Source organism: Phasianus colchicus, chromosome 1, assembly GCF_987193195.1.
Source record: "Phasianus colchicus chromosome 1, bPhaCol1.hap1.1, whole genome shotgun sequence".
In the NCBI taxonomy this organism is placed as follows: domain Eukaryota; kingdom Metazoa; phylum Chordata; class Aves; order Galliformes; family Phasianidae; genus Phasianus; species Phasianus colchicus.
The window spans coordinates 196,194,287-196,218,874 of record NC_143436.1 but is presented as its reverse complement, the minus strand read 5'-3'; the positions used below and the strand labels follow the sequence as shown (position 1 = coordinate 196,218,874).

Below are 24,588 nucleotides of genomic sequence, written 5' to 3'. Positions count from 1 at the left end.
GGGCTCAAGCGAAACGGTGGTTGGCTGCCAACGCTCAATAATAAATTACATTCTTCAAACGAGGACTCAGCCTCCTAAACTACTGCAGTAAGCGAGGCGCAGAAATGCAAACAGAGTGGGATAACATGACTCGGGATTTCACCTTGCTCCAAAGCACCGGGTCTGGCAACTGTGCTAAGATAAAACCAAACGAGGGACCTGCTTGGAGGTGCTAATTGCTGGGGGACCAGAGCAAGGACTCAAAATCTTCAATATTTCTTCCAGTCTCATGGCAACTGCAGGCTGAAAAGCCCACAGGTTGCACAGCACCAAACTCTGCAGGCTACCCGAGCTGGCTGCATCCACTGCAAAAATATTTGTAAGGAGTGTGTATGCTAGAAGGGCTGAAAAATCAGCCTGGTGAAAAGCTGTCAACCTCTGCTTGAGGGGTCTTTTTGGGGTCACCTCAACTGCTTTTGCTTGGGGGAAAATTTGGGTGATTCCCCAGCCTCCTCTGAATGACTTACCCCAGCTTTGGCAGGCAGAAAACACCTCCTTCCCACGGCAGTGCTTCAGACCACCATCGAGCTGTGGCTCTGTTGCTTTGTTATCCTCTTGCAGCCAGCAAAGCTCTCTGACATGTGATAACTCCTGAGTCAACCTCTTGCTGCTGCCCACAGTTTACTCACCAGCAACAGCTGCGTGAAATGGATACACGTTGGGCAACTGGATGTACCAAAGATGTAAATCCTGGCTTTGTTTGGTTTGCACTGACCCTGCCTGGAAAAACTGTGAGAAGCTTTAATGCTTCTGCTGCAGCTCTCTGAAACTGATAGAGTTTGTAGGTTACAGTGCCACTGAAATCACCCTCCAAAGTGGCTGTAAAACACTTGTCAACACTATGAAACTGCGCTGGTGTTGGTATAGCTGGAGCTGCCAAACCTCCTGTCCTCTGTGGACACACTTGTGTAGTTTATTCTGGCACTGGAAGCAAAACAACCTGCAGTGACTAAGGCACCCTCAAACCAATATAACTTTTAATGAAAAATTATTTTAAATGGAGATGATTGTGCCTCATGGCCCTCTCTGTATTTTCAGCTTGGTACAATGTGCTGACACTTGTGGAAGAAGAGCTTATTTTGGGCTACCCACTCCCCTTGAAATCACAGCATCATAGAATGGTTGGTTTGGAAGGAACTTCAAAGCCTTCCCATCCCCAACTCCTGTTGTAGGCTGGGTGCCCCCCACCAGCTCAAGCTGCCCAGGGCCCCACCCACAGCCTTGGGCATCTCCAATCTCTCTGGGCAGCAGTGCCAGGGCCTCTCTGCTCTCTGACCAAAATCTCCCTCTTTTAATTTAAAGTCATTTCTCCTTGCCATATCTCTACCTGCCTGCGTAAAAAGTCTCTCTCCCTCCGATCTATCAGCTCCCTTCAGGCTCTGGAAGGCTAAAGTGAGGTCTCCCCAGAGCTTTCCCTTTTCTCCAGGCTGAACACCCCCAGCTCCCTCAGCCAGTCTCCATAGAGAGGTGCTCCAACCCAATGGAAATGGTTTGGCTCATTAGTGGAAACAGTGGAAGCTGAGCCAGGAGCCTTTGATAGCTCCTCTGGTGGTTTGGCTTCCCATCTCACCCATTTAAAACTTACCCCTTGATCATCTGTGGGTGAATTACGCAGGTGGTGGCTGAGCTGTGCCAGCCTGGCAGCAGTTCCCAACTGCTGTGCAGCATATGGCACCTCTCCCCTGCTCCCATGGGGATGTGGCACAGAACAATGTCAGTCCAGGCCCCATTCTACTTACTGATGTTGCTGATAAAAACTGCCCCTGGTCTCTGTAGAAACCTGTTTCCAAGGGTAAATACTCTAAAAGTCTGGCTGCTGCACCTTCATTCACATTGCCCCATCCTTGGAGGTGTTCAAGGCCAGGTTGGATGGGGCCCTGGGCAGTCTGGGCTGGTATTAAATGTGGAGGTTGAAGCAGGGAGGGTTGGAGCTGCACGATCCTTGAGGTCCCTTCCAAGCCAAGTCATTCTATGATTCTATGATTCAAAAAATAAAGTTTTATCTAGCTTTCATTTTTACATCCGTTTGGTTTCCATCTGACTATTTCAGAGAAATGCTTTCAAACAAAAACAGGGGAGATTTAGACTGGATTTGAGGAAAATAAAACTGGTGAGCCACTGCACAGGTTGCCCAGAGAGGTGCAGATGCCTAAGGTCAGGGGATGGGGCTGTGAGCACTGATGGAGCTGTGGGTGTCCTTTTGCACTGCAGGGAGTGGGACTTGATGGCCTTTCGGGGTTCCTTTCCAACTCAAACAGTGACTCAATAAAAAAGGAAGAAGACAGGAACTCTCTGATTTCTAACCTTTCCCTTTTGAAAAAGGGAACAGTACAAAGCTAATCTGTGGAATATACAGATTTGTATACACTGTCATTTGCAGAAGTTTACAATACATAATGCAAACTTCTTTCACTACATGATGGAAAGAACAGAGGATTATGATGCAGGAAGAGCATAGCAGTGACAAGAAAATCAAATTTCCTGCATCCATCTCCAGCAGGTTAGATATGAGAAAAACAAAAACCAATCCTCCCCACCGAGTAGTGGGTAGGTAACCTTTCTTTTAAGGACTAAAGCTACAGAGAGCAAGGTTAGTAAGTTAACTGGGTTCTCAACCTGACCTTTAGAGGTCCCTTCCAACACAAATGATTCTACAGACTCAAAAAGTGGGCCTGGGAGAATCTAATGAGGTTCAACACAGCAAAGTGCAAGGTCTGGCACTTGGGCTGGAGGACTCCCAGGCATTTATACAGACTGGAAGGAGTAGCCTTGAGAGCAGCCCTGCAGAGAAGGACCTGGGGGTCTGGGTGGATGAAAAACTGAACATGAGCCAGCAGCATGCTCTTACAGCTTGGAAAGCAAATAGGATCCTGGGCTCCATCAGAAGAGGGGTGGCCAGCAGGGACAGGGAGGTGACTGTCCCTCTCTACTCTGCCCTCGTGAGGCTCCATCTGCAGTACTGTGTCGAGGTATGGAGTCCCCAATACAAGAAAGACAGGGAGCTGTTGGAGAGGGTCCTGAGGAGCCACAAAGATGATCAGAGGGCTGCAGCACCTCCACTACAAAGACAGGCTGAGGGAGCTGGGCTTGTTCAGCATGGAGAAGAGAAGGCTGCGGGGTGAATCATTGCAGCCTTCAGTACCTAAAGGGAGCCTACAGACAGGAATGGAGTCAGCTCTTGGAAAGGGGAGATAACAGCAGGACAAGGGGAAATGGTTTGAAATTGAGGGAGGGCAGATTTCAGTTGGATGTGAGGGGGAAGTTGTTTGCTGTGAGAGTGGTGAGGTGCTGGAACAGCTGCCCAGAGAGGCTGTGGATGCCCCGTCCATCCCTGGAGGTGTTCAAGGCCAGGTTGGATGGGGCCCTGTGCAGCAGCCTGGGCTGCTGTGAAATGTGGAGGTTGGTGGCCCTGCATGTGGTGGGGGGGTTGGAGCTTCATGATCCTTGAGGTCCCTTCCAACCCCGGCCATTCTGTGATTCTATGAAAAGCAGTGGGTGCAGCAAGCAGTTTGCACTACCCTAGGGAAGGCAATCCTCCATTTATAAGGGTCTGCCCCACAATATGAAAGAGTTATAACAGAAGGAGATTTGGAAAACAGACTGTGAGGTCATTTCCCAAACTTGCTGTGTCAGAACTCCATCATGAACACGTGAGGCCAAGGTTCCCTAACTCGCAACAGCAAGAAGCAGACCAAACAACAAGCTTTCCATGCTCCTAAGAAAAACCTTTCCATCCATCCCTGAAGCAAAGGATTCCTTTCTGCCTGCTCTCACTGGCAGAGGATTGGTGAGCTGAGAGATTCCAGCCCAGCATGGAACAGCACATCAAGTGGCAATTCCAATCTTCCTCTGCAGAGCACAACAACACAGCTTGTCAGTAAGCTGTGTGATGAGCAAATGGAAAGACCAGATAACAGCTTACAAACATTTAAAGAAATAAATACCATGGAGTGTGGGCATACATATATATTATTTTTTTTAGGGCTAAACAAGGAGCTGCACACAGGAATGTGATGAAATTAAGGCTGATTATGAAGAATGGCTTCCTGAGAGATTTATCATCCTGTGGCATAGTTTCAGTGGAAGCAATGAATGCCTGATGACAGAGATCACTTGAAATTATGCTGGGCAAAAGAGAAATGATGAAAACAGGCCTAAGGTAGCACAGAGACCTCTAAGATATCCAGCTGCATTGTTGTGTTATAGATTCTCTTCATCTCATGGTTGTTTCTCCATAGCAAATAAGCAAACAGCTCCAGTTCTGCAGTCCCAGCTCTCTCCTAACACAACCTATGAGCTGTTTCACCTTTTTTTTTTTTTTAATAACTGGAGCTGTACACTGCACTGTTGGTTTCAATTATTTGCCCATAATGATCTCCGAATTCTTTTCCTGATCAGTTTGTTGGATGACTGTTCCATTTAGCATGTATTCCCTAGCTCAGTCCCCAACTTATTTTCCAGTTATCTATATTGAACGGCATTTGTCACCTCAATTATCCAAATTCTTTGGAATCTGCCTCTGCTGTTCCTCATTATAAGCCCAAAATTTGTGACGTTCTGGGCACCCAACTCCTACCAAAGCCAACAGCCACCGAGGAGACGCAGAGTCGCATCGGATATGGCTCAGCTGTTTTGCCTCCAGCTTCTCTATTTATTTTTTTGGAAATCTTGCTTTCAATGCTGTCTTCCAAACCATTTCTATAAACAGACAGAATAAAGATGCTAAAAATGACCCCGGGAGAGGGAAGGTCACTTTGCAATTGCTTACTAACTAAACTGGTTATGACCAGTCGTGCAGTTCTGGAAGGCACGGTATCTTCCCAGAACCTCCTTTGTACACATCAGCATGACGGGCAGCACACTTGGTAATGAGACAGCCAGATCTGAGCTAAGCTAAAACAAAGACTGAATGACTGAGGCACCCCAACGGAATGCCAAAACGCTCACAGCATTAGAAAACCAGAAAGCTCCAACTACAGCCATTTGCATGGTTATCAGTCCTCTCTCAATCCCTCAATCGTTGACCAACAGCCTTAGATAGGAGCACTGCTGGAGCCAGGCCCCTGACCCACATGGCTGCTTGTTTTTGCATCTCTTACCTTCCTCATCACTGCTGTCAGATTCCAGTTGTTTGATTCTCTTCCTCTTCTTCTTTTGATTTTCGGGCTCTCTTTCCTCCTCATTGTCAGACTTGTCCATTCTCTTCATTTTACTGCCACAAAGAAAAATTGAAATAAGGAATGAAAACACACCATCCCTTGTGTTTGTGCATGAAAACACACACTGCTGATAGAAGAGCTGCCAGCAAGGAGATCAAATACCTCTGCTACCTCCTAAAAACATATGAGCATCACATGCTGAAGTGTACTCACCCATACCATCAGACAGAGGTGCAAGGGCATTTTTAAGCCTCTCAACCTTACCCATATTCCGTTCTCTTAAACAAGGAGGACTTCTTCAGCCCCTCTGCAGCTCAGTGTTTTGCCCAGTGCCTCACCTAGCTTGGCCACAGCAAGCTGGCAGGCAGGCATTTCTGATCTTGTCTCTATAGCTCAGGCTCCCAAACACTCCTGTCCCCAACAGCATCGTTCAGAAGCTCTTTTGACAGACTGCTCGCCACTGACTGACTATGAGGTAGTGTCTCAGAATCCTGGAGCCATTTTTAAAGACTACTGGAAAAATAAAATAGCTTCTTTCTTTTTAATGTTGGCGAGACACGTCAGACTAACAAGCCTGGAGGCTAAAGGCCCACGTATCCTCATGGAGCTGGTATGGCCCAAGTGGCCTTCCTAACACCACGCTGCCAACATGCCGTTTCCAGGCCCCTGGACTGAATAGGACTATCAATAAGAAGACCAGTTAGCACCAACTGCCATGGTGGGCTGGGTGGTGCACTCACCTATTTAGTTAGCAACAGATTGAGACCACCAATTAATTACTCATAGGCCACCAGAGAGCCATCAGACTGTAATGATTTTTTGTCTCTGTCAGTTTGGGTTGGATTAAACACAAAGGGTTGAACTTAAAATTTACTTGGAGCTTCAGCCCAAAGTAAACCAGCGGCATTGAAAGCAGCAGTACATTTGCTATGGGAATCAACAAGCAGAACTTTGTGTGCTGGGAGCTGTGTACATATAAGCTTGGGAATATACTGCCTTCCCTGCAACACAGGTGCTCCTGCCAGCCCCCACAGATTGCCTGTGGGGTCCGTGCTCAGCCTGCTCACAGCATGAGGCTGTCTCATGGAACGCCATCCCCTCCCACTGGACAGTACCTGGACCATGTCCCTTCCCATTTGCAAAGGCACAGATGGCCCTGAGGCATCTACAGCACTAAATGGAGAAGACATATTAAGAAAGAACTCTAAGAAAGATAAATTTAGACACGTTTAATGCTGTTTAGTAGCTGGGAAGAGGAGACAAGCCAACGCTGTACATCCAGCCAGCTCAACGTAAGGCCATCAACAAACAGGTTGAGAGATTACAGTGACCCTGACTAGTGTGGCCCACCTCTTTTTGTCCTTTTGTTGAATTTTAGCAGGCTCTGTTTTCCTCCCAGGTTTCTCTACTATGGTATTAGGAGATGACTCTGGTTCTGTTGCAGGAACTGAAGTCTTGACAGCTTCTTTTTCCTCCTTTGGCTGCTCAGGCACTGAGTTGACTTTGAGTTTATCTGTGAATAAAACATTAAAAAAATAAAGAATGTACATATGACAACTCATAAAGGAGTGGGTTAAGCAAAACAGTGTGCACCAACAACACAGACAGCACTACAGATGATGCATAAAGGCTTTAAGGGATCTGGATGGACCAAGCTGAGTAATACAAGGAGATGCTTGGGTCTGCAGCTGATTTGCTTCTACTGTTCCTGATGGCACAGCACAAACACACTGCAAGCCAAAGATGCTGCAGCAGTTCATAAACTCTGCAAAAAGGGTTGGAAGGCAGTGGCAGAAGCTGGTATGGTCATTAGGACTGTAAGGCAGCACAAAGGATTGAGAGTCCATCCCCCTTCTACGCATCCCCCTGGGCAAAACAACACATTCATCTTTACTGTCAGTTCACTCCTTTTAAATTGGAGCTTTAATTGAGCAAGAAGAGCCCAGAAACAGAGAAATCAGGATTGATGAAAAGCAATGAGAAGTGTGTGCAGCCTCCACCCTGTGCAACATTACTAAAAATACTGAGTGTGGGCTCCAGTATAGCAGTTTGGAACTGAGAAAGAGACAATCTCATCAAGAATCAGTCTCTTTTGCCTATGCAGCACCATGAACACAGGCAATTCTACTGCAAAAGGCTTAACCTAGCACCAGCAAGGTGGGAATGGACAGCAAGTAAAAAAGTCAGGCTGATTTATCAACCTAATAGGCAATGCTGTTAGTGTGGGCACATGCATAGGCCATTTAGAAGCCTGCATCACCTCCAGCAGGAGATCATAGAATGATAGAATGGCCTGGGTTGCAAAGGAGCACAAAGCTCATCCAGTTCCAACCCCCTGCTATGTGCAGGGTCGCCAACCAGCAGACCAGGCTGCCCAGAGCCACATCTTGAATGCCTCCAGGGATGGGGCATCCACAACCTCCTTGGGCAACCTGTTCCAAGGAAATGGGTGGGAAAAGCATCCAATAGTGAGATCAAGAGGAGTAGAGGCTGCTGAGAGGGCTCAGCATGCCAACATCTTTCTGACAGTGCCCGGAAGACAAGCTGGCTGCCTCACTGAATGAGGGAAAACAGCTCCAAAGGAAGAGCCTGAGTGACAGCTATCTTATTTATCATTGATAGCATAGGGCTGGAGGACACAACTATTGTTAACTCAGGGCTTTCTGGCAATGGCAAAGTCTTTGAAGCCAGAAAAAGCACACTGACATGTGGGGAATAAATCTTACCTCTGGAATCACCCTATCTTTTCTATACACATAATCATTTCCAGTTCTGCCCAGTTTGCTGGGGGCTCAGGAGAGGACCTACCTCCCACTGGAAGTCACTGAAATACATCCACAAAGTTATCCTGCGTTATCTTCACCATGCAATTTCAATTTCAATTTCCTGAGTTTTTAGAATGTGAGGTTTTGGTCTAGGGCCCTTCAAAGATGTAAGAACGGAATGAAGTTAATTGCAGTAAGTGCCCTTAGACTTGTGAGTCTCAGGCTGAAAGCACTGTGTGCAATCTGCTACACCAAAACAGGAGCTCAAAGATGTCCATCAGCACTGCACGCTGTGTTCATTGACTGTACCCTGCAGATTTTAACAGCTGCTTGCTAGACATCAACGTTTGCCATTTACTCCTTCCCAGCAACTCTTCTTTAAATCCCCTGGTATTTTTGATTGGAAAAGCATCTTCGAAGAACGCCGTGTAGTGCTTTTCCAACATCTAATCAAAAGCTTTGGCATGCTTTCTTCTGCCATGGGCAGTTTCAGTTGTAAGGGGCCTCCAGAGGCCGCCTAACCCAAACCCCCTGCTCAAAGGCAAAGACCATCTCTCATTTTTCTATGCTGATTATCAGCTGTGCAGTTTGCAGGATAGGAATTAACCCTAAATCTTAACTAGAGGCTCCTCAGTGATTTGTGATGAAAAGTGAGCATCGTTAACATGCTCAGTGTAACAGGTTTTGGCAAACACTCTGCCAATAGCTGATCTTCCAGCCAACAGTGCTCACTTTAAATCAGCTAAAAATCCTTCCTGGGTTAGTCTGCACAAATACGTCATCTTAATTGATCTCTACCCAGCAAGCTTATTGTCTGAAACATTCCACTTACAACTTTTCTTTAATTTTTGCCTTAAGAGCTGCATGCCAAAAAAATTAACCCCTCTGAATTCAAAAGAGCAGAAGAATCACAGAATGGCCTGGGTTGCAAAGGAGCACAATGCTCATCCAGTTCCAACCCCCTGCTATGTGCAGGTCGCCAACCAGCAGACCAGGCTGCCCAGAGCCACATCCAGCCTGGCCTTGAATGCCTGCAGGGATGGGGCATCCACAGCCTCCTTGGGCAACCTGTTCCACTGCCTCACCACCCTCTGGCTGAAAGAATTCCTCCTCATATCCAACCTAAACCTCCCCTGTCTCACTTTAAAACCATTCCCCCTTGTCCTATCACCATCCACCCTCATAAACAGCCGTTCCTCCTCTTGCTTATAGTCCCTTCAAATATTGCAAGGCCACAATGAGGTCTCCCTGGAGCCTTCTCCATGCATGATGTGGAGAACCCTAAGAAAAATGAAGGATATAAAGGAAATCCAACAAGCCTCATGTCACTGGGGTGGGGCGAACAGAGTGTGAGAAGCTCTGCTCCTTTTTCACTATTCATACCTCCCCAACACAGCTGTACAGCCAGACACCTGACATCACTAATTACTTCTAATTACTGCTTAGCAAAAAAATAATTGATTTCCAATATCCCTCAGGACTTTCATTTATATATTTTTTGACTACAGAGGGTTGGTACCTAACCACAACTGACACCTGGCATAAAGCACTTACTCATGGCAGCTTTTCCAAAGAAGTTGTTCATGATGTTGGCCTTTGCTGATGGCTTACTGCTCGCTGCAGACACCTGGAAGCAAACAGAGGAGTAACCACAGGAATTATTCATGAAACACAGCCCTCAAAATGCACAGCACTGCTTCTGAACAAACAGAATTAATACGTATAACTAGCTGCCTGGTCAGCATCTCAGATTTCAACACCTGTGGAGGAGAATTTGAGAAGAGTAGATAATAAATGGATCAAAAGGTTGAGAGTTCCTTAGCACACTGTAGGCTGGGCCTTCAGAGCTAACCTAGGTCACATTCCATCTGATGGCTCACAGCGTTACTGAAAGAAGTGGTTGGGATTTGGGTCAGTTCCCAGTAAAGAACTGTTCTTTTTTTTTTTTTTTTTTTTTGCAAAATATCAGTGCCTCAATTCATGGTAACCGTCAGAGGAAAGAACACAGATTGGCCAAAGCATGAAGACTTTATCCAGCTCCTCTGGCACAAATGCTGCACTGCTGAGCAGTCTGCAAAGAACTATCATTGCTCTATTCCATTCCTATAGCCACTACCAAAAAGAAAAATCACACACACAAACACACACCTAAGAGAGCTTGGTCTCCTAATCCCATTTATTTTCATGTAAAACAACCAGACACTAAACTTTCCTAAACATTCAGACAAGTACGTTTCATCAGTTCTAAATCACAAAAATGAACCAAAATGTACTCCATTGTTATAAAAAAAGCCAAACCACGCACGGAGAACATTACCATTTTAATACCCACTCGGAGGCCACACTGCTTTAAAAAGACTTGTGCTAATTAGAATTAAAACATAATCCTGTGCTGGAAAAAAGCAGCAGCTGGGAAGATAAACATTTTAGTCTTGCACAGGTCAGGCTCTGAAGCTTCCCTCGCAGACCAAGTTTAAACACCTTGATACTTTTAAGACCTGGGCTTCTCACATTTCACATATTGCTCAAAACAAATCCTTTTAAGCACAATAGAGAGGGCGAGATCCTCAACTGGTGTATATATTGGCATAACTGAAGACAATGGAACAATTGCCTCAATGATGCAGCTATGCTGGTTTACACTAGTTGAAGATCTGGCTCAAAGAGGAACGTCAAAGTGTCAAAGTGATGGCAAATACACTTCAGTGGGCAGGTCAAGAGTGTGGCACATATACTTCCCTCAGAGGGGACTTGATGACAGAAAGCACAACTGTGACACAGTTAAACACCTACAGAAGTATCTGAGCCCTCCCAGCAGGCAGCAAGCTTAACACTGGAAGCAGTGGATGAAGCTGCAGTGTGGCTGGTTAAGGTTAGCTAAGTTCATAGCATCACTAAGGTTGGAAAAGAGATCTAAAATCATCAAACCCAACCCATCCCTACTGTGCCCATTACTCATTATGGCCTTGCAATATTTGAAGGGAGTGTATAAACAGGAGGGGGAACAGCTGTTTATGAGGGTGGATAGTGATAGGACAAGGGGGAATGGTTTTAAAGTGAGACAGGGGAGGTTTAGGTTGGATATGAGGAGGAAGTTTTTCAGCCAGAGGGTGGTGAGGCAGTGGAACAGGTTGCCCAAGGAGGTTGTGGATGCCCCAGCCCTGCAGGCATTCAAGGCCAGGCTGGATGTGGCTCTGGGCAGCCTGGTCTGCTGGTTGGTGATCCTGTACATAGCAGGGGCTTGGAACTGGGTGAGCATTGTGCTCCTTTGCAACCCAGACCATTCTGTGATATGATTCTATGATGTGATATGTGCCCAAGTGCCACATCTACCCTTTTCTTGAACACCTCCAGGGACAGTGACTCCACACCTCCCTGGGCAGCCCATTCCAATACTTTACTACTCCTTCAGCAAAGAAACTTTTCTTAACATCCAACATGAAGAGCAAAGCTAGAAGAGCAGTTCATTAAAGCCGTTAACCCAAAGGGTCTGAGCTCACTTACACTTGGAGCCTCCTTAGCTTTGGGCTCTTTATTTGCATCCTGGGCTTTGGAAGCAGCTTTGGCTGCAAACATCCCCATGATCCCCTTGGGGGGCTGTGAGCTCTGCTTAGCAGCTGTAGGACCGTGGCCATTGAGTGGTGGTGTGCTGACAGTGCTTGTGTCACTCGGTGCCTGGGAACCAGCCCGTGCCAACGTCCGTGCTTGAGCAACTTCAGATGGAGTCCTGGGGACTGCATCAGCACAGCGAATGGCACTGAACCTGTGTAAAGGAGTAAGAAATTGAGTTAGCCTCTTAAGTGTCCACCTCCTCTGGATGTCCACCTCCTCTGGGCGTCCACCTCAGCTCCCTTCCTGGTAGTGCATTGCTTCTCCTGTTCTGCATTCTCCTGTTATGGAAAGAACAATTTAATTTGTGCCAGGGCTGGCACTGGGAAAAATGATAGAGACCTCTACTGAAAAGATCAGCTGGACCTGTCAACAGGAGCCAGAGCGTTCAGATGCAAAACAAGCTGTTCAGATTTCATGGGGGAGGAGGGAGCCCATCTTCACACCCAGGGTAGGGATGGAGTCAACTGCATTTTATTCCTAAACTGGTTGCGCTCCCGCAGGCTTGCAGCAAACATAGTTTTGCTGTCTGATGAGCTTTACAACTTTCAGATGCTTTGACAGAGCCCATTACAGCTGCAGCAAGCAGGTGAGGAGATCACAACTGCAACCCAACTGCTGAGGTGGCTCTGAAGACATCCAGGGACTTCACTATATAAAGGCATTTCCATGCAATCTCTTGTAGACAGAGATGCATCTCAGCTTGCAGCAGTCTGAAACGTGATTGTCTGAGGGAGGCTGAGATAGAAGAATTAAACGACGTGCTCACAGTTACAACACAAGTCACTGACAGTCAGGAATAGCTGTACCCAAAAATAACCCAGTTCTGCTCCCCACTGTGCAAATCACAGGCGAGGCTTTCCAGATTTCCTACAGCAATGCCACAAAAGAGCACGGGCTCACGCCTTCCAATCCATGGAATTACACAGCGTGTTTTTATTTGCATAAGAAAGCAAGCAGCTTTCTGCCAATTAATTGCCTCAGCACTAGCAGTCCACTTTGACTCCGATCACAAACTGAAACATATTAGCAAATATCTCTATGGCACTTCGAGGCTGCAGCAGCCATCTCCCAACATTCAAACCTTTAAAGGAAGGAAAGAAGACATTGAGGGAAAATATTCCCCCTTTCCTTTCTACTTTGAGCCTCTTTTCAGCTCACTGCTACTCCACAAACACTCGTGAGCAACACCAGAAATCACCAGATTACAAATGACACGTGATCATCAATGGCTGTATTGAGTGTGCAGCAAAGCACATCTCAACCTCGTGCACCTCTGGGAAGTTACCTTGCCTTAATGCTGCTGTGTGACTATAGCTCGTGGGCTCCATCCAAAATTCACTCAATAATCACTGAAAAAACAAGCAATGTTTGGACTGTGCTCTGCAAGCAAGGAGCTGCTTCCGTTTGGAAAGCTGACATTAGCAACATACATTAAATCCAGCTATTTACATGAGGGCACCAAGTCACCTCCACTGCCTTCGCAGCATAAGAGGTCCCATACAAATACAGAGGAGAATATAGATCCTGGCCCCAGAGCTTATGAGATATATGGACTGAGAAGGAAATATAAGCAGCCAGTGGGTTCTGTTTGCTATAAACATGCACATAGTCAGACCTCTGTGTTCACAGGGACTGTGGGGATCTCATCCCAGCTGTAACAGACTGCTCATGTAGTGGACAAGTCCAAGGGAGAGGGAACAGGGCTGGTCTGAATTTCGTCCAGCCAGGACGCAGATGAAGAAGCTGAATTTTTCTCAGTTTGTTTGGGAATTTCTGCTCCAAAGCCAGGAGGAGAACTAAACGTAGGCTGCAGAAAGTAGATTTCAGAACCTGCACTGTCTAAATCTTCTGGGTGTACAAATCTGAAAGGCAAGTATCTGTAAGACACAGGCACCTCCATGTGGGGCTACCCTACAGTAAACAGAGCAGAACAAGGTGAAGGCAGCCAGGAGAACAGCATACCTCTTCCCTGAAGCTAGGCTTTCCACTGCCTCCTATGGCACTGACATTCACATCTCAAACGCAGTTTCTAAGATCTTATTCTTCACCCAGAGGGTGGTGAGGCACTGGAACAGGTTGCCCAAGGAGGCTGTGGATGCCCCATCCCTGCAGGCATCCAAGGCCAGGCTGGATGTGGCTCTGGGCAGCCTGGTCTGCTGGTTGGCGACCCTGCACATAGCAGGGGGTTGGAACTGGATGAGCATTGTGCTCCTTTGCAACCCAGGCCATTCTATCATTCTATGATTTTCTCAAACACATTCTTGTGAGCATTTTGAAGGCAGCTCCATTTCTACTCTTCTACTCTATACTCGTTCTATGACACTACATTTTGAGCATCCATCCTCCTTTTAACGCACAGTGCCCATGCCACTGCACATAGCAACTGCAGCAAGATGAAGCTGTCAGAGTGGAAATGCATCTGAATGAAAGGTCAGAAATGCCAGGCACCACACAGAGAAAAAAGGAGGCTAAAGTTCCTCTGAATTCTAAGGCAACCTTCCACTAGTCCAACCACAAACAACGCTTGTTCACACTTCCATACGAGGAATGAGTTCCTACAAACCATCTTAGAATCACAGAATGGCTGGGTTGCAAAGGAGCACAATGCTCATCCAGTTCCAACCCCCTGCTCTGTGCAGGTCACCAACCAGCAGCCCAGGCTGCCCAGAGCCACATCCAGCCTGGCCTTGAATGCCTGCAGGGATGGGGCATCCACAGCCTCCTTGGGCAACCTGTTCCACTGCCTCACCACCCTCTGGCTCAAAAGCTTCCTCCTAATATCCAACCTAAACCTCCCCTGTCTCAGTTTAAAACCATTCTCCCTTGTTCTATCACTACCCACCCTCACAAACAGCCGTTCCCCCTCCTGTTTATACACTCCCTCCAAATACTGGAAGGCCACAATGAGGTCTCCCTGGAGCCTTCTCTTCCCCAAGCTAAACAAGTCCAGTTCCCTCATCCTCTCCTAATAGGAGAGGTGCTCCAGCCCTCTGACCACCTTAGTGGCCCTCCTCTGGGCCCTATTCAGAGAGGTGGAAGGGACCAAAGAACAAAGGCACAGTCCCACAAAACAGAAGGTAAGCTCAGGTTACTGCTTTGCTGAACACATCACTCGTGCTTTTGCACTGTTTCAATTTACCCTTCCTGTGTGACAGAGAAACGGATAAAATCAGGGATGATTAAGTGTGGCCAGGAAATGAGAAAAATGTTTCTAGCCATCTGACAAGAAAGGTACTGGAACTCTGCTGGAATAACAGAGTAAGTGAAGCAACTGTAAGCTGGAAATAGCTCCGTTTATAAAGCAATCATACAACGTGCTGTCTGGGGACTGGTTTGGCATGGCTCTTCTCTAGCTTTCTAAAAATCCAGGCATATTTGGTAACCACTGCCTTCTGCTGAAGTGCACTGGGTAACAACGTCTCATTGGTCTCAAATCACACAGCATTAGAAGGAAAACCAAGGAGCAACTCACTTGCTGCAGTTATGCAGGTTGGTTTTGATGATATCGTAGTCTGTGTTGTAGAGTGGCCCGCTGTCTTTGAGCAGGGCTTTCTGAATGCTGTAGACATGCACGCTGGTAACCGTGGCCAGTTTAGACTTCATTGCTGGGTGGGGAGAAAGAAGAGACTTCTGTTAGCACAGCCATTAAAGAACCAGGTGACAGCTCTAACAGAATTCATAGAATGGCCTGGGTTGCAAAAGACAACAATGCTCATCCAGTTCCAACCCCCTGCTATGTGCAGGTCGCCAACCAGCAGCCCAGGCTGCCCAGAGCCACATCCAGCCTGGCCTTGAATGCCTGCAGGGATGGGGCATCCACAGCCTCCTTGGGCAACCTGTTCCAGTGCCTCACCACCCTCCGGCTGAAAAAATTCCTCCTAATATCCAACCTAAACCTCCCCTGTCTCACTTTAAAACCATTCCTCCTTGTCCTATCACCATCCACCCTCACAAACAGCCGTTCCCCCTCCTGTTTATACACTCCCTCCAAGTACTGGAAGGCCACAATGAGGTCTCCCTGCAGCCTTCTCTTCCCCAAGCTAAACAAGCCCAGTTCCCTCAACCTTTCCTCACAGGAAAGGTGCTCCAGCCCTCTGATCATCTTAATGGACCTCCTCTGGACCCACTCCAAGAGCTCCTCATCTTCAGACAAATCTCAGTGTTTGCCTTCAGAATACCCAGCATCTGGGATCCAGAATATCTACATGTCCACCTAAAGTTCAGCAAGAAAAGGATGGTGATATCTCTACGCTGCTGCAGCTGCTCCTTGCCATTAAAGGTACCAACTAACATTGCAGGATTTCCTCCAGTAATCCACTGAAATCAATGTTTTGTCTTTTTGACTCTATTTAGACTGCAGCCTTGAGACCAGAGCTGCTTTCTTTTTTATTTTAAGCCATTCTTTGTTCTCTGCTTATATCGCTCTTTCCACACTGCCCTGGGTTTGAGATGGAGCTTCGAGGCACTGCAAAAATACACACAGTAATCATTTCTTGGGGCCAGTCCTAGTCTGAGCAGCCCTGCTCCCATCACAAAGCTCAACCTCTTCCAAATGTAAGTCAGACCTTTGGCTGGCTTTGAATACAAAAAACATGAACAACTCTGCTCTCCCCATCACTACACAGCACGCATAATTCAGCAGACCTGACAGATAGTAGTTGCACTGCTTGACAATACCCTGATAAAGACAACTTCACTAGAAATCTACTTCACTTTTCAAAGAAAAATAATACAAGTTAGGCCATTAATACTGATGGTAAAGGTCACAAACACCACAGCTTGCTCTCAAACGCCAAAGATGTTACTTGAAAGTGACATGGAGCCTTGCAGCTGTGTTTCTGTTGTTACAGCTCAGAGCTCATTAGCAGGATCAGACGTGGAAAAAGATGGAAAAGAATCCCTGTTGACTAAAATGTGCAGCAGGGAAATCAGACCTCAGTCCCAAGGCTGCAAAGTTACCGAGCTGTTGGCTCAGATGGTCAAAATTCTGAGAAACAAACTGGTACAAGAAGTACACACCTGAACTGCACACAGCCTGACTGGGCACTTCAGGTGCAGATGCCAAGTGCTCAGCTCTGCTCACTTTGTTGTTCTTTCAAAGCAAAAAAGCATGCTGGAACAGGTTGCCCAAGGAGGTTGTGGATGCCCCATCCCTGCAGGCACTCAAGGCCAGGCTGGATGTGGCTCTGGGCAGCCTGATCTGCTGGTTGGTGACCTGCACATAGCAGGGGGTTGGAACTGGATGAGCACTGTAGTCCTTTGCAACCCAGGCCTCTCTATGATTCATCATCTTACAATCCGCTTACCTTCCAGCTTATCCTCTCTCACTACTGCAACCTTGTGGCACTGTAAAAAAACAAAAACAAATTGCAATCTTAAGATTTGAAAAGACATAAAACAAATCTTTTAAATAAGATCAATATCTTCATTTATCTGCTGAATGAGAAAGTCTGCAGGCTAGAGGTGCAATTTTGCACTAAAACTCTCAGAGTTTGCCCAAAGCTCTGCCACTACCTTTAAACGGTCATCAGCCACTGATTTCTAAAGCCACAGCTTCCTATTTTTCTCATCATACACTATTTCAGAGCTCAGAAGAAATGCTCAGTCCTCCATTCCTGACCTCAGGAGATGAGATACAGAAGAAATGAGAACAAAACAACGCAACACAGCTGAGAAAAGCAAAGTGATGTCACTGTTGACTAACTGCTCTCCAAAGTTGATACACTGGCCCACGTATCTTTACATTGCGTGCAAATTTAAAGTTGCAATATTCAGCAAAGATGTGGCACCAGAGAAACAAGCCACAGTGAGAAATTAAGCATTAATTTAACAGCCAGAAATGAGTGCTTCCAGAAATGCACTCTACAGCATGTATTCTTTCCAGGCTTCAAGTATCACACCTGCTCTCTGACATTCAACAGGCTGCAGTTAGCACAGGGAGCATCCAAATAGACAGGCTGGACAAAATCCATCCATTACTTTTGTGTCTGGCACATACCAACACACTATCCAGAAAATGAACAAGAGGCAAGAAAGTGCAACTAACCTGAAAAGGTAAAGAAAGATTGAGAGTCTCCGTGCCACACTGGGGCTGTAAGTAAACAGCATGCAGTGCTTAAAGTGAGAAATATTTGTGACAGATTTGTGGCTGTATCCCTGCAACTGAATACACAGCCTTGTGGCTACACCTACTGACAGCAGGCAGGAGTGCAGGCTTACCAGCAGAGACAGGACCTGAAGCACTCTCATCCATTTCCTCCCAGTAGTTGTGCCAGATACTGCCTACAAGCTGCTCAAGATGCCTGCACATCTTCTGGAAGTGTTCTCCAGGTGCAAGCTCCTGTCCTGCCTTCTCTGGATAGTCCTTAAACATTCAGTCTGGGGAGCACCCAGCACCTCCTGCATGCCATTCACTTCTGCCCCAATGACCCACTGTGGCTGCAGGTCATCTCTCAGCAGCCACTGGGATGGCAGTGCTCAAAACCAAGATATTTGAAAAATAGGGAAGGGGAAAATAAATGATCTTTATGCACTTCCCTTTGTAGATCTTTCTTGTTTTAAAAATACTGCTGAGTTAAACATATATCTACCCATATCCTATGTACCCTGTGCCAGAATTCACTTACTTGCTTGACCTTTAAATTTGCCCTGATGTATTAAAAATGTTGTGTAGATAAACTTCTTGCCAGTTCTAGGGAGCCAAGAGCTGCTGCCTTGTTATCTCCAAAAGAAACCAGAGAAATAGATGGGGCTGTGAGCAACGTGATTGAGAGGGAGGTATCCCTGCCTACAGCAGGGAGTTGGAAATAGGTGATCTTAAAGGTTCCTTCCAACCCAAACCTTTCTGTGATTCTATGAAAGCCTATTAAACTCAGGCTTATAGGCATGAAAACCCCTCTAAATGAAGACCAGGGTTTGTATTTCAGAAAATATTTGAGTATTCAAAAGATACAAACAGACACCTAGTGGTGCAAAGGCCTTCAGTGTTTGGCTCATTCAACTCTTCTGGGAGCAAAGGGGAACAGGTGACCAATTTGCTTCTTTTCTTTCAACAACCCCTGAGGTACCTATCAGAACTTTTAGATGGCATTTTTGAAAACCTGACAAGCAGTAAAGAGAAACACATAGTTAATACACTTAATACATTAACCACAAAACAATTGGAAGTGAATTACAAGCTCTCTCCAATGCTTCTTCACACAGTTCTACTCCACAGCAAATCCTGGAGAACACATTAGCTGCTCTCACAAGGGCCCCTCCAGGTTATATATATATGTATTTTTTAAATAAAAATTTGCTGTCCAAAAGTAATGATAAGATTGAGAAATAACCCTAACCCTAAATAACTGCACAGGTACAGAAGACCCAGCATCTTGTGCTTAGTGCTGGAACAAACAGAACAAGTTGAGCTTCTGACCCAAAGGTTACAAAACAAGGGAGAAGATGAGAACAAACAGTTTATAGAAATCCTGGAGAAAGAAAACTCACTGTATGTCCATTCTGGATGAGGTTTCCTGCTACCAGGTAGGTGACGTGAAGCTGAGCTCCTGAGTTCTCCTTTCGTTTCCTCTCTACATAATCATACAGCATCCTGCACAAAGAAACCAGCGTTAATCACCCAGAAAGCAAAGAGCACACACTGCAGCTTACATCAAAAGAGCAAAGCCAGTCTGATGTGGAAACACTTTTACACCAACACTGGGATTAATTTAACCTTGTTGATCTGCCTTCCTCCCCTGCCACCAAGGATCTCACAGCCCAACATTCACCAAAGGAGAAACGAACTCAAGCTCTCAGTGGTTGAATAGCTGGCTACAGATTGTTTCAGATCCCCTAGGCTGCTTGTTGTGAAGTTTCCCCTTGAGAAATGCTGTTACGACCTTGAGTGATGAAAGTCCTGACCAAAGAACTGGTGATTTTGCACACAAGGACATTGCCAGGTGCATACGTACAGTCCCAGCTACAACCACTGACACTGTGATAAGAAACATAAGGAAACCGTGACTACAGAGAGATAGGAAATGAGTTTGCAGCTTCTGCCTATGGCATTGATTCATGGTGAGCATCCCAGATACAATACACGACGTAGAGACTTGAAGATAGCAATGACCACACTGGCATAACTCACTCAAGCAATTCACTGTTGCTATCAGATGCTTTTCAAGTTTCTTGGAGAGCTTTAAGCACAAAGTTGTCAGGAGTTCTCCACCTCCATGTTGCTCTCAAAGGAAGGAGATGATGTTTCCACAGCACCTGGGCCATTTCCTCCATGGCAGTAAGTTCCCTGGCTCTTTCTAGTTTACTGCTTGACCAGAAGTGTTCCCAGCAAAACTCTCCAGTCATGTCTACACCATCACTGAAACACCCATCATTTAATTGCTCAAACATACATAGAGCAAAGAGATTAAGCTTTTCATCACATTAGATGCCCACGCTGATCCTCAAGTACTTTGGACAGGACAGGTGAAGTTGGGCTGAGTACAAAGCAAATGTGTCTTCAGGTCCCAACTACAGCTGGGAACAAGGACAGAAAGTATTTGCAATATGGGACTGGACGTGCTTACATAATCTTATGCTTAACTTCACTTTGCTGCGTATAAACAACCTCAGAATCCTTGAGAGGATACTCATAATCCCAAGGAGCCAGATAAGCAGGTATTCATAGCAAGGTATGCACTGTGCTGCAGGGCAAACAGAGTGGACGAGCATTAGCTGCAAATGTGAGCTGCAGTTACCACCAGAGCTTTTTTCCTTTTTTCTGACTCTGCTCTCAGCAATACCCATGGATACGTGTGTCCTGACCTGGGATGTGCAACGCAGTCCCACAGAGGCACAGCTCTGTTGTTGGGATTGGCAGCAAATGCAGAAAACACTGCATTTTGTGCTTCAGGATGAAAGGAGCTACACATATTCCTGGAGTAATAACAATGCTAAAACTTCTGTTCTGGCCCAAGTATTCATGCTCATAACAGAGCACTAAGCACTGCTTAACTGAAGGCATGACTCCCATCCAAGTCAAGGCAAGACTTACCTAAGGGAGGAGCAGTGAATCATAGCATGGCCTGGGTTGCAAAAGAGCACAGTGCTCACCCAGTTCCAACCCCCTGCTATGTGCAGGTCGCCAACCAGCAGACCAGGCTGCCCAGAGCCACATCCAGCCTGGCCTTGAATGCCTGCAGGGATGGGGCATCCACAACCTCCTTGGGCAACCTGTTCCAGTGCCTCACCACCCTCTGGCTGAAGGTGTTTTAAATAACATAACCAACTGCAACTGAGACAGCATGCTGAATTTTTGCATGTGCCCAGAGGGAGCATTTTAGTATGTTAACCACAATCTGAAAACAGTAATTAACAATCCTCTGCCACAAAAGCAGAGGCGTGCAGGCTGTGTTGATACTTACTGTTTAGCCTGGTTGACGTGGACTCCTAAAGTATAGCTCAGCCATTTGTATGTCACCTGTAAAAGATTAAAAAAAACAACAGAATAAGTTTAAGAAAACCTCAGACTGTGAAACCACACATCCTCTCGTGGAGAAGTCAAACACTTTATGGTCCCCTCCCCCCAAAAAAGAAACAACACAGGAAAACCTGGTAGAAGTAAGAGCGCATTTACACCCACACACCTTCGACACTGTGCCACACTGAAGGGATTCAATTCCCAAGATAAGAACAAATTTCTGACCCCAAAAGCTGTGTTTGCATGAATGCCTTTTGGAAATGCTACTGCATAACTGAAGCCATTCTAAATCCTCTCAATTGGGCTTGAAGATCTGAATAGTCTTTTCCAACCTGAGTGATTCTATGAAAATGCCCACAGTGCTCAACTTCACAACTGGAACAGCACAATCCTTGGCTGTGAGAAGCAGCCATTGCTCTCCCGTTTACTGAGGACTGATCAGATGACACTATCAGAAGGAACAGGTGGATCTCTGGGCTGCATCAGCAGTTCAACAGTACCATATGCCAGGTCTCAGGAGATGACAGGCATGTAACTGCACCATTAAGATGAATCAAATCTCCATACCTGCTTCTCCTCCCACTCTGCCTTTTTTTACACCTCAGGCTAGGGCCTCTCCTGCCTCAAACACAACAGTTAAACTGTCATTAATCTAGCAGCTTATGGAAATAAATGATAATGACACAGGCAGCTCATTTTAATACGACTCCTCTCACGGCCCAAGAGCTGCACTGATTTCACCCGCTCAGTTTCAAAACAAAGATTTTGCACAGAAAGAAAAAACAGGCACATGGTTACTGTGTATCCCAATCTTCACAAAAGTACCAGGGCTTCAAGATGCTACTGATAGTAACTTTATTTTTCTCTGACCAAGCAGTAGCCCAAATAGTGGTGAGGACTACAGGCTGAGAGGGCTGGGACAGCCTGGGGAAGAGAAGACTCTGGAGAGAGCTGAGAGCAGCCTTCCAGTGTCTACAGGGGGTGTAAGAAAAAAGGGGACAGACTCATTAGCAGGATCTGTTGTGACAGGATAAGGGGAAATGGTTTCAAACTAAAAGAAGAGAAACAGGATGTAAGGCGAAAGTTGTTTTACAATAAGGATGGTGAAGCACTGGCACGGGTTGCCCAGAGAGGTGGGGATGCCCGATTCGAGGTCAGACTGGACAGGGCTCTGAGCACCTGATGGAGCTGTTGGTGTCCCCACACCAGGGTGTGGGACTGGATGGTTTTTAATGGTCCTTTCCAACTCAAACAATTCTGTGATTGCCTCAATATATCATGGAAAAACACTGTTTCATTCACATCTGAATTTCATGCCTTGAGGTAAAATATTGCTGTCACTACAGTGAGGGCTCAGCTATTAGGGAGCAAAAGGAATTTAGGGAGAGCTGCTTTCCCCCCACCTCAGGAAAGACATGGAGCTTTTGGAATGGGCCCAGATGAGGGCCATGAGGATACAGTACCTGTCCTATGAAGACAGGCTGAGGGAGATGGGGATGTTCAGCCTGGACAAGACTGAGGGGAGACCTCATTACAACCTTCTGGTACTTGAGAGGAGCGTATATGCACAAGGGGGACTGACTTCTGGCACGGACTGACAGCAATAGGACAAAGGGGGATGGTTTTAAACTAGATGCCAAGGGGAATTTTTCCCTAAGAGAGTGCTGAGGCCCTGGCACTGCTGCCCAAAGGGCTGTGGGTGGCCATTCCTGGCAGTGCCCAAGGCCATGACAGGGCTGTGGGTACCTGAGCTATGGGAGGTGTCACTGCCCATGCAGGGAGGTGGGGCTGTGAGCGCCTTTAAGGTCCCTTCCAACCCAAACCATTCTGCAGTATAAACACCAACATCCATTCTCTTTAGAGGCACTAAATCAACACAAAACACGACGGAGGAAAATCCTGACAAAAAGAAAGGCATTTCTGGTCCAGTTTGAGTGATAAGCTCTCATCACATCCATGCTGGGAAACATGGGATCAGTCACACCCTCACACCCCACAGCCACATCCAGAGGCAACGTTCAGTCTGTGGGGTGAGCAGCTCTGATTCAGCAGCACCAGGACAGCATTCAGCAATTATTCACAGAATCACTAAGGTTGGAAAAGACCTACAAGATCATCCAGTCCAACCATCCACCTATCACCAATGGTTCTCGCTAAGCCATATCCCTCAACACAACATCCAAACGTTCCTTGAACACCTCCAGGGAAGGGGACTCCACCACCTCCCTGGGCAGCCCATTCCAGTGCCTGACAACCCTTTCAGAGAAGTAGTATTTCCTAATATCCAGCCTGAATCTTCCCTGGCGCAGCTTGAAACCATTCCCTCTAGTCCTATCACCGGTTATACGGGAGAAGAGGAGGGAGGAGAGGAAGGGGGTGGGGGAGAAACGAGGGAAGGGGGTGGGGGAGAAACGAGGGAAGGGGGTGGGGGAGAAACGAGGGAAGGGGGTGGAGGAGAAACGAGGGAAGGGGGTGGGGGAGAAACGAGGGAAGGGGGTGGGGGAGAAACGAGGGAAGGGAGGCCCTCACAGTTCCTGTCCCTGCCCAAAGGCCGCCCATGCGTGTCCCGGAGTGCAGGTGAGCACAGAACCCCCACCTCACCTCCCAACCGCCAACGGGACGCAGCTGCTCTCTGGGCTGATGCTTTCTGAAACAAGCTGGGTTGAAGCTGCTCGTAGCGATAAAAGAGGGGAGCCCTTCAAAGGCTGCCGGCCCAGACCTGGCCCTGCAACCCCCACAGCCCGCAGGGTTTGGGGCCCAAACCCACCCCCTGAGGGACACACGGACACCGCTCCCTCAGTGCAGCGCAGTGCTGCTGAAGGGAGGAAAGGAAGGGCGGGGAGGCCCCACTGTGGCTTTCTCCTCCCCGACAGCCCCGGCTCGGCCTCCCCGCTCCGCCGGCACTCACAATGCGGTTCTGATCGGTGACGAACTCATCGATGTTCTCGAGGTACAGCTCGTCCTCCATGGCGGCCGGATGGGGTCGGGCCAGGGGCGGGGAGGGCCCCACAGAGTTCCCGCGCACCTCAGTGCCAAGGCCACCGCGCCGCCGCCATAGCAACGAAGGAGGCGCGACGGGAGCCGTGCGGGGACAAAAAGATAGCGGCGGCACTTCGCGGAAACTGAGCTGGCCCCGCCTTCCGGTCTGTGGACTCCGCCTTCCGGTCTGCTGGCCCCGCCCCTCCCCTTAGGTCCTAGCAGGGTCATATCAGCCCAGCTCCGTAAGCGGGGACGGTGTGATGAAATTCCGGTACAAGTGAGCTGTAACTAAAACGTGTTCGTTTATTGGTACGCAGAGCTGAAAGGGAGGAGGAGGGAGGTTGTCTCAGAGGGTTTGAAAGCGGAGATGACAACACTTGCTGTAGCACAGAGGAGTGATCTCCCTTTGGGTGCCCAAGGTCCTGGTGTTTTTGGGGAATGCATTTGTCCTCTCTGTCTTTCTGTCTCACTCTTTTTAGTTTTTAATAAAAAAGGCAGACTAGGAACACTTGGAAGAGGCATCATCAACCCACTGAATGCTACACTGGTCTTGGGAAGAGCAAGAAGGACTGGCTGG

The 24,588-nt window shown here is 47.2% G+C and overlaps 1 protein-coding gene across 1 annotated transcript in view; it reads right to left on the bottom strand.

The window, feature by feature from the left end:
- POLD3 (DNA polymerase delta 3, accessory subunit) overlaps window positions 1–24,146 on the bottom strand; it is a 37,026-nt gene extending 12,880 nt beyond the window's left edge. The window contains exons 1-9 of the mRNA XM_031606063.2: window positions 23,941–24,146; window positions 20,977–21,032; window positions 19,064–19,166; window positions 16,882–16,921; window positions 15,048–15,180; window positions 11,468–11,726; window positions 9,518–9,590; window positions 6,549–6,711; window positions 5,139–5,251 (exon numbers count right to left, since the gene is read on the bottom strand). Of these exons, the coding sequence (XP_031461923.2) occupies window positions 5,139–5,251; window positions 6,549–6,711; window positions 9,518–9,590; window positions 11,468–11,726; window positions 15,048–15,180; window positions 16,882–16,921; window positions 19,064–19,166; window positions 20,977–21,032; window positions 23,941–24,000 (1,000 nt within the window). The 5' untranslated portion in view covers window positions 24,001–24,146. The remainder of the gene's footprint in view (window positions 1–5,138; window positions 5,252–6,548; window positions 6,712–9,517; window positions 9,591–11,467; window positions 11,727–15,047; window positions 15,181–16,881; window positions 16,922–19,063; window positions 19,167–20,976; window positions 21,033–23,940) is intronic.
- Window positions 24,147–24,588: the final 442 nt, after the last annotated feature.